This window comes from Phocoena sinus, chromosome 8 (assembly GCF_008692025.1).
Source record: "Phocoena sinus isolate mPhoSin1 chromosome 8, mPhoSin1.pri, whole genome shotgun sequence".
In the NCBI taxonomy this organism is placed as follows: domain Eukaryota; kingdom Metazoa; phylum Chordata; class Mammalia; order Artiodactyla; family Phocoenidae; genus Phocoena; species Phocoena sinus.
The window spans coordinates 60,645,461-60,658,249 of NC_045770.1; the positions used below are offsets into that span (position 1 = coordinate 60,645,461).

General features: G+C 45.5%; 2 protein-coding genes across 6 annotated transcripts in view; both read left to right on the forward strand.

The window, feature by feature from the left end:
• Positions 1-3,056, forward strand: part of STIM1 (stromal interaction molecule 1) — a 190,742-nt gene extending 187,686 nt beyond the window's left edge. For all 4 annotated transcript variants that reach the window (XM_032639353.1, XM_032639351.1, XM_032639354.1 and 1 more), the window contains one exon: positions 1,130-3,056. In XM_032639353.1, coding sequence (XP_032495244.1) covers positions 1,130-1,646 — 517 coding nt within the window. In that variant the 3' untranslated portion in view covers positions 1,647-3,056. The remainder of the gene's footprint in view (positions 1-1,129) is intronic.
• Positions 3,057-4,496: 1,440 nt separating this feature from the next.
• Positions 4,497-12,789, forward strand: part of RRM1 (ribonucleotide reductase catalytic subunit M1) — a 35,183-nt gene continuing 26,890 nt past the window's right edge. Inside the window, exons 1-2 of one of the 2 annotated variants that reach the window (XM_032640856.1) lie at positions 4,497-4,833; positions 10,071-10,159. In XM_032640856.1, the coding sequence (XP_032496747.1) occupies positions 4,815-4,833; positions 10,071-10,159 (108 nt within the window). In that variant the 5' untranslated portion in view covers positions 4,497-4,814. Of the gene's footprint in view, positions 4,834-5,077; positions 5,226-10,070; positions 10,160-12,789 lie in introns of those variants that run through there. The other variant, XM_032640857.1, reaches the window with a different exon arrangement.

Genomic DNA, 12,789 nt, shown 5'->3' on the forward strand with positions numbered 1-12,789 from the left:
ACATATTTGAGCCTCCAAACAGTCTTGCAAGATAATTGAATTGGTGTTATCTTCATTTGGCCAAAATTGAGGACCAGCAAGGTTAGATGACTTGTCCAAGGTCATACAGCAAGCCTCAGGCAGAGATGGAAATTGAATTAGACCTTAGGACTTCCAGCGTGCAGCTCTTCTGAACCACTGCTCCTTAAAGGCCAATGTCCTGTCTTTCTATGCCTCCCTACGTTCTCCCCGTCTGCAGAGCTCTGAAAGAGACCCCAGCCTTCCTGCTGTCAGCCAGCTTTGGTTTGAATGCTGAAACACTTCTCTGTGACCTCCTTTGAATCCTGACAGAGGGTTGGAAGAGGCAGCATCTTGGCCTTTTGGGGTGGGTGAGGGATTGTTTGCAAGGCTGTTCTAACCTTTTTCTCCCCAGGCTGGGTCAGGCTCACTTATTGCATGTGCCCTGTTCCTTGGGGCCTGGCCCAGACTGGATGTATCCCAGGGTGGGACAGGAGTAAATGGGGGAGGGAGGCATGGAAAATGGTGACTCAGAGAAATATACGGGTTCTGTGTTAGCTTAGGGTGCAGTTGTAAGAAATCTAGCCAGCTATGGAAGCAGAGATTTTATTGAGGAGGATGCCTGTGGTATTGAAGCCAATGGTTGCACCGGTTTAGGGCCTGGCCATTCATCAGGGGTGGGGCACAGGCCTTGGAAAGCCCTTTGCCAGAAAGATAATGGTATAATGACATTTGTTTTTGATTCTTGTCTGTCTCTTCTCTCTCCATCACTTTTCCCTCTTTCTTTTCTTCTCTCCCCTTGGTCCTCCTTATTTCTACCTGCTTCTCCTTTTGCTTTTCTTCCTCCCCAATTTTACTCTTTTCTCCTTATCTCTTCTCCAATCTATCCTTATTCCCTATTCCTTCCTTCTCTCTTATCCCGTGCTTATGGCCTGCTCAACTTCCCTCTGTTTCTCATTCTTCCCTCTTTCCCACCTGCTATTCACCCTATTTTATCTCTCCTGTCCCTCTCTCCATCCCCATTTTCCTACCCTGCCCTTGTCTTCTCTCTTGGCCCTGTCTCCTCTTCAAATTCCCCCCTGCCCCCCCATCCTCTATGCGTCCCTTTCTTCCTCTCTGACCTGTCTTACAGGGATTTGACCCATTCCGATTCGGAGTCCTCCCTCCACATGAGTGACCGCCAGCGTCTGGTCCTCAAGCCTCCTCAGATGGTCCGTGCTGCAGATGAGGCTCTCAGTGCCATGACTTCCAACGGCAGCCACCGGCTGATTGAGGGGGTCCATCCCGCCTCTCTGGTGGAGAAACTGCCTGACAGCCCTGCCCTGGCCAAGAAGGCACTGCTGGCACTGAACCACGGGCTGGACAAGGCCCACAGCCTGATGGAGCTGAGCTCCCCAGCCCCACCTAGTGGTTCTCCACATTTGGATTCTTCCCGTTCTCACAGCCCCAGTTCCCCAGACCCAGACACGCCGTCTCCAGCTGGGGACAGCAGAGCCCTGCAGTCTAGCCGAAATACACGTATTCCCCACCTGGCTGGCAAGAAGGCCGTGGCTGAGGAGGATAATGGCTCCATTGGTGAGGAGACAGACTCCAGCCCAGGCCGGAAGAAGTTTCCCCTCAAAATCTTTAAGAAGCCTCTTAAGAAGTAGGCAGGATGAGGGTGGCAGTTGTGGGACAGCTTGTCCTCACCTGGTCTTCTGCCTCCCCTTCCCTCCCTTCCAACATACCTGGCCCCCAGCATGGGGCATGGGAGGGGCTGGCCCTGGGGCCTGGGCACTGTACATACTTGCCCCCCGTATCCTTGGGTCCTTCAACATTATTTATTAACTGACCACCATGGCCTGCCTGCCCTGCCTCCCTCCCAACCATGGGCTGCTGCTGTCACTCCCTCTCCACTTCAGTGCATGTCTTAGTTGCTGCCCCCTCAGCTCTCAGTCCACCTCTGGGGTCCAGCTTCTGTCTCTGCTGTCCCAGTTTTGAGGTTTGGTTTCTTGTTTCTCTCTGTCTCCTGCTTTTGGGCTCCCCCCACCCCGGCCACTCCCCAACTTCCCCTAGAGGCTAGGGGGGAAGAGAGGGTCAGTAACTTCTGACACCTGTGCCTCAGATCTCTTCCACCTCACCGACCATGGTTCTGTTTGCCCCAGACTGGGGCCTAGGACCTAATATTTGCAGTTTGCTCTCTGGGAGTGTGGTGGGCCAGAGGGAACCTCGGCCTGGAGCTCACTGAGGCCTCCAGGGATCCATGGGGGAGCGAAGCCAACTCCCAGAGAACAAGCCACTAGAGTTCTGAAGAGAGGCTAGGCTAGGGGATAGATCGGAAGAGACTTCTCCTAGTTGGAGGATGAGTGGAAGCCAGAGGTGTGGGCTACAAAGCAGTCACCTTTTCTCTCTTCTCTCACCCACACCTGCCTCTCTCTTATCCCCGCTCCCCCACCCTGCAGGAGGGTTTGTCTATAAGAGGCGCTGCCCAAATGCTCCCCAAGCCTCATTACTCCTGAGGCTCAGGACAGTGGGCTCCCATGGCCGTGGGAGCCTCAGCTATGATACAGGGCTCTAATGGGGCCTTGGAGCTGCTGGGCAGGATGTTGTCACTTTGAACCAAAAGACAGTTTAAAGTTGAAAAATGAAATCTCCTGAATTTCCCAAGTGCCTGCACTGCATACTTGCCCTGTCAGACCCCATTTTCATGTTACTGCATAGCCTGGGCCAGAGGCTCAAGAAGGACACAGCCAGTTTAGGGAAGGGGGTGGCTAAGGAAGATGGTATAGGTCAAGGTGGCTGTGTGACCACTCCCCCGCCCTTCCCACCCTCTAGACAACTCTCTCCCTTCCCTGTTTTTGCAATGGCTGTAAACGTATTTTCCCTCTGCCCCACTCCCTGCCGTGTCTTTACTCTGGGATCCTATTTTGGGCCTGGGGTGGGGGCACCTGGGGCTGGTCTTGGGAGGGTGCTAGGCTGCAGACTGCCTTGTACCCCCTGGACACCCTCACATGGGTTTTTCTGTGTTATTTCATAAGACTCTTTGAAGTCCAATAAAGCATGTAGGAGATTTTAACCTGTGCTGGCTTTGACTGACTCTCCTTGTGTTCTCTGTGCTCTTTGTGGCACAGCAGACAGGATGAAGAGACATTTCTCCGCTGCCAAGGGAAAGTGAAACTCTCATACACATTCCCAAAAGCTCTCTGGGTAGGGTTACCAGATGAAATACAGGATACAGTAGTTGAATATTAGACAAACAAATTTTTAGTATAATTATGTCCCATGAGATATTGGGGATACATTTTTATTAGCTAAATCTGGCAACCCTATCTCTAGGCCATCTGACCCTATCTATCATATGGCTTCACTTATCACCTGTGACTGTTAGAATTACAGGCATAACTCATTTTATTGCACTTCGCGAGTATTGCATTTTTTACAGATTGAAGATTTGTGGCAAGCAAGTCTTATCAGCACCATTTTTCTAACAGCGTTTGCTTGCTTCACGTCTCTGTGTCACATTTGGTAATTCTTGCAATATTTCAAACCCTCCACCAGCCAAAAGATTACCACTTGCTGAAGGCTCAGATGGTGGTTAACATTTTTTAGCAACAAAGTATTTTTTATTAAGGTATGTACATTTTTTTAATAGACGTAATGCTATTGCACACTTAATAGACTACAGTATAGTGTAAATATAACTTTTATATGCACCGGGAAACCAAAAAGTTTGTGTGACTTGCTTTATTGTGATATTTGCTATATTGCAGTTGTCTGGAACCAGTATCTTTGAGGTACCACTGTACTTCACAGGAACCTTGGAACCACCTTGAGAGCAGTAAGGAACCAGTGAAAGGTTTTAGGGAGGGGATGCCACGTGAGATATCATAAAAATCAGTCAGCCTAGCCCAAATCAGAAGCTTCTACACCAGCCTTGTGAGTCATGTCTCACCTGTTCTGACTCCCCACATTCGGTAACCAAGTCCTGTCCATTCTACCTCCACGAGCCACATCCACTGGATAATTCTAAAAGCAAATGGATCATAGCCCTGCCCTGCTCAAAAGTCTGCCAGGGCTCGTTCCCACTTCCGTCAAGATAAACTCCAAAGGCCCTTGGCCTAGCAAGGCTCTCTTCCAACCTGACTTGAGTGCGAGATTTCAGGCCGCCCGAAGGGCCCTGGGGCTCCCAGCCTCCGGCCTCCGGCTGCGGATCTCAGGCTAGAGCTCAGCTCGGACGGCAGTCTTGGGTTATCATCACGTAACAGTCTTCAAGACAAGAAAAAGCGGATGGTTGGGGTTTTGCTATTTCAAAAATACTCGAACTACCCTGACTTCTGCGGGGCCTGCCAGCAAGAGAGGCGGAGCCACGCCTGGCCTGCCTCTGCGCGCTAAGTCCGGCCGCGGAGCCCCAGATAGGGCTTTGCCCACACCCAACATGGCGGCCGAAGACCGGCGTTCCCGCCGGGCGCACCCACACCTAACACGACCGTGGGAGAGGCGCCGTCTCCTGGGCCCTGTCCACACTCAACATGGCGGCTGTGGGAAGGACACTGCTACGCTAGGCCTGCCCACCGGCCGCGGCGCTGGCAGTGTCGCATAACTTCCGGCGAGCTCTGTCGCGCCGCTTTTGCGTTGCGGCTGGCGGGAGCGGGAAGAGGATTCGGATTGCCTTGCCCTGCTCTGTGGAGGGAAAGTGCGCTCTGGCCCTAACGCCAGGCCCTGCACCCGAGCAACCCCTCGAGCCTGACCTTCCGCACTCTGCCACCTTCTCGATCCTGCCGGCGCCTCGGAGCTGCAGCCGCGTCTCGCATCCCTCGGCGCCTCAGCCACTAGCTGCGATGCATGTTATCAAGCGAGGTGAGAGGCCGGGGAGGGGGCGGTGGGGGAGGTACGCGGGCTGCCGCCGCCCTAGCAGTTAGCCGCGCCCGCCCGCCTCCGCCGCTTCCCGCGCTGCCGGCGGCAGCTTCCTGCCCTGTCACCTTCTGGGGCTCCTGCCCTTTCTCAGTCTGTCCCCAACCCCCCTCTGGCCTTTAGTCTGCGCCCCGTGGCTCTGCCATCCGGCCGCATGTCTAAAGAGTGACACCTTCCCTTTAGCGAATAGTAGCTGTGCGCGCACAGCTCTTTGCAGGCGGTACTTGATTCCTCACCGGGAGCCCCTGAGGTAGGGGTAATTGGGTCCGCCTCGCGGGTGAAGATACTGAAGCGCAGAGAGAGGTGCGGAGACTGCACGGTCACCCGGTTCGATGCTGGTGAGGCCAGGCTTCGAACCCATAGCGAACAACAGAGTTTTATTTGAAAGGCTTGGTCACCTGTCCTAGGCACGGGGGGATCTAGTGAAGCAGGGGCTCTGCACCCTACACGGGCACCTAGCAGCTTCCTGAGCTCTTTTGTGGGGTGAAAAACGTCAGGCTCAGATACAGACATCTCCACGGAGTTTGCCCTTCGTGAGGGATGTGTTGCCGTTTGCCCCAGGAGTGGTTCCAGAGGAGTTTGGGATCGGGACTGGCTGGCCTTACCCTTGATGGGAAGAGATATGGAATTAGAGTAGGGTGGCCAAGACATCTTCTGGCAGCGTGGGGGACCGGGAAGGGCCAGGGACTTGTGTTCTTCCTCAACACTTATTTCCTGTTAGGCTTGCTGCGTACCTTCCTTTGTGTCAGTCCTTTGCTTGATTCTGTGAAATTAATTATAAGAGGAGACAGACTTGCCTCCGGAAAAGATTTAATCAGGTTGGAAAACAAGAGCAAAACATACTCTTAACAGAGAACCATATGGGACAGGTACAAACACGTTTTGAGTCGACTCTACTTGCTTCTGTTGAAGCAAAGAAGTTATTTCAAAATTGTAGGCACTTAGTGAACACTGATTGACTGATTGTTTTGTCCACTAGGCTGTGAGTGTTTCAAAGATGAGGACTTTATGCCCACACTTAGCACAGGACCTGCCATGAATATAGATGCTCATTCATGAGTGGATGAGAATAATTATTTTAAAATATAGGATATCATGAGTGTTGTGAGTAGGCAGGTAGTTGATTTGGTTGTAACTAGGTGGCGTACAGCTGAGAGATGGACAGTGGTGGACCTTCCTGGCATCAGTATCTTTAGAACATCATTCTCTGAATTTCCCAAGTCTCCCATTTTAGCTGATGAGACCAAAGATCAAAATACGTAGTGCACTTTTATTGGTCCATACCTGTGAGTGAGAGAGGAGCATTCAGTTTTTTAAACCTTTAGAAAAAGGTATGTAAGTATGAGGAGCCCTTATGATAAATCTGTAACAGATGGATTGACAACTTGTGGACTTAGATCTCTGGAGTGGGTAACACCTCTGTGTTGCATTTTTAACCTTTTGGGTCCACTTTCAAATACTGTGGTTTAAAAAGTACTATCTACAACAAACAAAAGGCAGGTCTTATTTTGTTTCTCATTCCTTCAGAGAACCTGATATGATCCAGATGGTTTGCTGCTAGACTCTGCCAACCTTGTTTTTTCATTTCTTTTCTTTTCTTTTTTATTAGTTATCTATTTTATACATATTAGTGTATATATGTCAATCCCAGTCTCCCAATTCACACCCCCCCCGCCCCCCAGCACTTTCCTCCCTTGTTGTCCATAGGTTTATTCCCTACATCTGTGTCTCTATTTCTGCCTTGCAAACTGGTTCATCTGTAAAGGCTTGTTAATATACAACATTGTACTTAGATTTGTTTCTTTATTTTATTTTTGATCTTTAATTTGCTTAGGGTATCCACCCCCCCCATTTTTGGCATGATAGTGTAGTAGCAGACTAACTCATGTAGGTTTTGTTAATCTTAATGTGATTATTCAAGAGGGCAACTAGCAGCTTACCTAAGGTATTACTTACTGAATGTGCTAATATCTTGCTTAGCATCATGAGGGAAATAATAGAGGGAGAAGGCATCTCCATCTTCCATGATCTTAGGGCTGTTAGGGATGCAGGAATAATCCATATGAAAATTGTTAGATAACAGAAGGGAATAGTAGATGAGTTTTTCTCATCTGCTGTCTTGGGCTATTTTTCTTGGTGAGACAGTATCGTATTGCTCAAGGAGATTAAGGTTAAAAAAAAAGTTGAGAACCAATGGAACAAATGCAGTGTAGCTGAGTTGAAAAGTGTGCTTTGGACTTTAGTATAGTGTTTTCAAAACTGTGCATTTTACATCATGACTGAGTACACACACATGTATAAGTAAATATTTACATAAAACTGAAACAAAAGTTTGCAAAATAATACCTTTTAAAGCATCTGTTTGCCCTCTGATAATCTCTTCTATTCCATATCCTTTGTCTATCCCTCCCTCTCTTCTCCCTTCCTCCCTCCCATCCTTTCTAATTCCCTTTACAGCCCACTGTGTTACTATATTTTACAGATCTGTGTGGATACTGTGCTGGGCACTGAGGTTACAGTGGTGAGTAGGCAGACGTAGGTCTTGTTTTCAAAAATCTTTACAATCAATTGAGAAAGATAGACAAGAACAATAATATAATAAAATATGTTCAATATTCTAATAGGTAAAGTACAGGCTATAGAAGCCCATTCATTCAATTATTCAGAAGGTATTTACAGTCATTCCTCAGTATCCGTGGGCATTTGGTTCCAGGACCTGCTGTGGATACCAAAATCCGTTTATGCTCAAGTCCCATAGCAGTCCCTCGGCCTCGGTGGGTTTTGCATCTGTGAGTTCCAGTTCCCCATCCAGGGCTCCAACCAACTGCGGATCGTAAATTGTACATGATCCACGGTTGGTTGAATCTGTTCATGTGGAACCCATGGATACAGAGGGCTGACTGTATTCAGCATCTCTTTATGCCAGGAACTGTTTTAGGTGCTGGGGATTCAGCAGTGAACAAAACAAGCTAAATCCCTTTTCTCATTGGAGTTTACATTCTGCGGTGAGTGACAGTAGTTAAGTGTATATAAGAAACAAGTAAACATGTAAGAGTCAGTTAATTCCAGATAGTGGTTAGTGAGATGATGGTAGTAAAACAGGGTAATGTGATAAAGATGAATGAGAAAGTAATCTTGGTTTGTATCCTCAGGGAGGGAGCTGACATTTGATCTGAGCCCTGAATAAATACTAAGAGTCAGCTATGTGAAGGTCCGTGGGCTGAACGTTGCAGGTAGAGGGAATAGAAAGTTCATATCTTGTAGAAGAGGCACATCCTTGGTCTCACAGTATTAGCAAAGTCATCCTGAAGAGAGAGGAATTAAAAAAGACAGCTTACACCCAAGAGGAAATCAGACAATTAGTGTTCTAGAGGATTTCACAGGAAGAAGAGGTCAATGTGGGTTACAGTTGTTGGGACAGGTTTCATGGATGTGGTGAGAGTTGAATAGTGAGGAGGAGTTAGACGTATGGAAAGGTGGAAGAGGGACTTTTAGGCAGAGTGAGGTATAAGCAGTGATATGGATGTGGGAATGGGAGGCCCTGTTGGGACTTAGGCTATTTCACAAGGAACAGTAGAGGAGATGTGGTACCAAATTAAGGAAGGCCTTGTTTGAGAGGATAATAATGTAAGCAGGGATTAGTGATATGATAAAATCAACATGTGGGTTGAAAAAAATGACCAAGAGGAATGATAGGCTAGAGAACAGTGGCTCATTGGTCCTTCAGCCCCTTAGTGTGCCTCCACTTTCCAGTGTGAATTAAGACAGTTGCCATTGTACTTTCCTGATTAATTTGGCAGCTGTAGATTCTCAGTTTGCTAATATTGCCTTGTGGTCACCTGTCTGCCTAACCAGCTGGTAGAGCATTGAGGGCTCAGTCCCAGTGTAGGCCAGCTAATTAACTGTATTCCAGAGTTAAACACTGGCATATGTGAGTCTGGTTAGAAAAGGTCACAGTGGTGATCAGAAAGAGAAGGGCTATCTTAGTTAATATATCAGTGTTTAAGAAAAACTAACTTGTTCTATTGGTGATGGGTTACTAGTGGTATCTTACTGTTTATTTATTCTTTATCAAACATTTGAGAAAGTCCTTGGGCCAGCCAGGACTTTTTGTTAGGAAGAGCAAAGAGCAATAGGACCTAAGTCCAAAACCATAAAAGGACTAACTAGATGAGATCCATATGTATATGCTTCCGTATCTCCAAAATAAAAACTAAGAGGTTGCCTCTGGAAGATTGTTTTGAGTTACAAATAGAAAGAAGTACTTCTTTACATGGTGTGAAGTAAATTCAAAATCACTAATTACTCTAGGAGAGTATGTAAGCCAAATTTATCATGAAGATGTTAGAATGGAGACAGGTTTATAAATCATTTAGCATTCAATAAATATTTGAGTACCTACTATGTGGTAGGCCTTGGTCTTTGGTCTGGGCACTGGGGAATACATTGGTACATAAACCGTGACAAAAATCTTTTTCTTTTTGGAAATTGTATTCTAGTGGATGCGGAGAGCCACACAATAAACAAATACGTAAGTAAAACATAGAGTATGTCAGATGACCGTAAGTGCTATAGAGAAAAATAAAGCATAGAAGGAGCATAAAGAGGAGCAAGGCTGTGTTTGGGGCATTGCAGTTTAAAATAGAGTGATCTGGGAAAGCCTTATTGAGAAGGTGACATTGAGCAAAGACCTAAAAGAGTTATAGATAGCAAGGAGCCAGGGTTGTGGGGTATGGTGAGTGAGGAAGGTGGGAGAGTAGGAGATGAAGTTGGCAAAGGGGGCACACAAGGCAGGTTGTATAGGATTCTGTGGACTGTTGTAATGATTTTGACTTGATTCTGAAGGAGATGATAAACCTCTATTGGGCGGCAGTGGGTAGTAATATGATTTTGACTTAAGTTTTAAAGAATAATTCTGCCTGTCATTTGGACAAGGTGGGGTAGGGAAATTTATTGCAAGAATCCATCTGATGTATAATGTAAGGGAAGAATCAGTATAGAATCCCTACTTTTTGAAGATGAAAAAATAATCTCTCGATGAACTATTGGGGGTCTGAATCTTTTATCTATGAAATTGCGTTTCATGTTGGCCAATTTAAAAAGTTTACATGCTGATTACATTTGATTCTTTGACATTGCTATCTTATTAAGTGCTAACATGAATTTATGGTTTGATTCTTTAGATGGCCGCCAAGAGCGAGTTATGTTTGACAAAATTACATCTCGAATCCAGAAGCTTTGTTATGGACTCAATATGGACTTTGTTGATCCTGTAAGTAAATAGGCTTTATATCTTGGGTTCCTTGCTTCATGTGCTTCTTTTTACTTGTCTCTTATCTCTGGCCCTTCACTCACTTGCTCTATATTTTGGTTTGGCCTTGGATATAAAATGTGAATTTATTGCTTAAAACTTTCTTTTTTCCTGGGAATTCCCTAGCGGTCCAGTGGTTAGGACATGGTGCTTTCACTGCCATGGCCTGGGTTTAATCCCTGGTCGGGGAACTAAGATCCCTCAAGCCGTGTGGCGTGGCAAAAAAAATAAAACAGACAAAACAAAACGAAACAAAACTTTTTTTCTAAGTCTTGTTCTGTGCTGTGAGTTCTGACTTTTCAGAGAACTATAAAAGTGAGCAAAGAGGAAAACTTGACATTAACATTTCATATTAGCGAGTTCTTTGAGTAAATTATTTTATTCATAAGTGGAAAAACTTGTTTTGGAATTGTGGTCATTTGGGTAGAAACTGGTTGGAAATTTGCTTTTCTGTTATCTATGTAGAAAGAATATATTAAAGTAATATAGAGTAATATAAAAGTAATATAAAATAGATTTCATGGCCAGCTTTTAAATTAAGGAGAGCCAGCTATTCATAAGCAAGTTGCTGTGCTTTTCTCTTTCTATAACTCCTCTACTCTAGACCCTCAGCATCTCTTATCTAGACTGCTATCTGTAGTGGTCTCTGAAGTGTTCTTCTGGTCTTCCTCTCATCTTGCAGTCTTCAAATACATCTTCCACATGGCTTTCAAAATGATCTTACTAAACGGAGTCTCTAAGAACCTTCTTTTTTTTAAACCCATACTGCCCCATCCTTATTTAGGTATTTTATCTGTACTACTCTAGCACTTGTGCTGGCTTCATAGCGTTAACCACCTAGTATAGAAATTAATTATATGTCTTTGTCCTCCCCGAGAGTTGCTGGGGAGGCCTGTATCTTGTTCTTGTGATATCCACAATGCTTAACACATATATAATTAGATGCTCAATAAATATTGAATTGACCAAAATGGTCAAAAGAAAATAATTTTATACAGCTTTAAAATATGCTTATTAGAAATTCCCTTTTACATTTAGAAATCTAGACAATAATTAGGATAGTAGAATATTAGAGTTGGAACGAACCTGAGAGATCATCGTATTTCATCTTCCTTGTTTTATAGATAAGGAAGGTCCAAAGTGAAGGGGAGTGACTTGTACAAGTGAGTGGGAGTGTAGGAAGAAGAACCTAGGTATCTTGACTCGTAGGTGTTCTATTGCCTCATGCGCACATTTCAGAGTGCAGGTGTGCTAGAGCTGACTCGAGCTTTCTAGGGTAGATTTAGTTGAAAAAGTCTATGTGTTTTTAGATCTGGCATGGTTATTAGCACACAGGCGTTATTTTATTCTGAGTTCTGATTACTTGCCACATAGCACCAGAAATCATTTAGAAGACTTCACTACTCTTTTACTGAACATGAGTTAATTGTTGGATCTGAGAAGAAAGTGATCAGGAGCAACCTTAGCTTAGGTCTGAAATTTAATTGGAATAGATTTTAAACTAGTAATTACACACTTTTTTTTGAGGGGGCATGCTTTTGTCAACTGGGAAATGGCATTCATTTTCTGTTGGATTAATCTGTTTTTTCTTTTTTTTTTTTTTGCGGCTGCATGGCTTGTGGGATCTTAGTTCCCCGACCAGAGATTGAACCTGTGCCCCCTGCAGTGGAAGCTTGGAGACACAGCCACTGGACCACTGGGAAATTCCCTAATCTTTTTTTTTTTTTTAAAGATTCAGTAAACACATACATATATACAACATGGAATTTGTCTTTTTTTTTTTTTTTTTTTTTTTCGGTACGTGGCCCTCTCACTGCTGTGGCCTCTCCCGTTGCGGAGCACAGGCTCCGGACGCGCAGGCTCAGTGGCCATGGTTCACGGGCCCCGCTGCTCCACAGCATGTGGGGTCCTCCCGGACCGGGACACGAATCCATGTCCCCTGCATTGGCAGATGGACTCTCAACCACTGCGCCACCAGGGAAGCCCCGAATTTGTCTTTCTTGACTTGTACATTGTGTGTTTTATTTATCTATGTATTTATTTATTCTTTAACATCTTTATTGGAGTATAATTGCTTTACAATGGTGTGTTTCTGCTTTATAACAAAGTGAATCAGCTATACATATACATATATCCCCATATCTCTTCCCTCTTGCGTCTCCCCGCCCCCACCCTCCCTATCCCACCCCTCTAGGTGGTCACAAAGCACCAAGCTGATCTCCCTGTGCTAGGCGGCTGCTTCCCACTAGCTATCTATTTTGCATTTGGTAGTGTATATATGTCCATGCCACGCTCTCACTTTGTCCCAGCTTACCCTTCCCCCTCCCTGTGTCCTCAAGTCCATTCTCTAGTAGGTCTGCGTCTTTATTCTTGTCCTGACCCTAGGTTCTTCATAACCTTTTTTTTTTAGATTCCATATATATGTGTATTAGCATCGTGTGTTTTAAAGAGGGGTATCTCTTACAGTACGGTCTTGAAAACAGTGAAATGCATTGAGGTTGAATGGGATGTGGAGCCAGAAGACTTAGATAGTAAAGCTTGGGCAAGTCCCAGTAACCTGGTTCCTCATGTAAAGTGGTGATAGTTATATA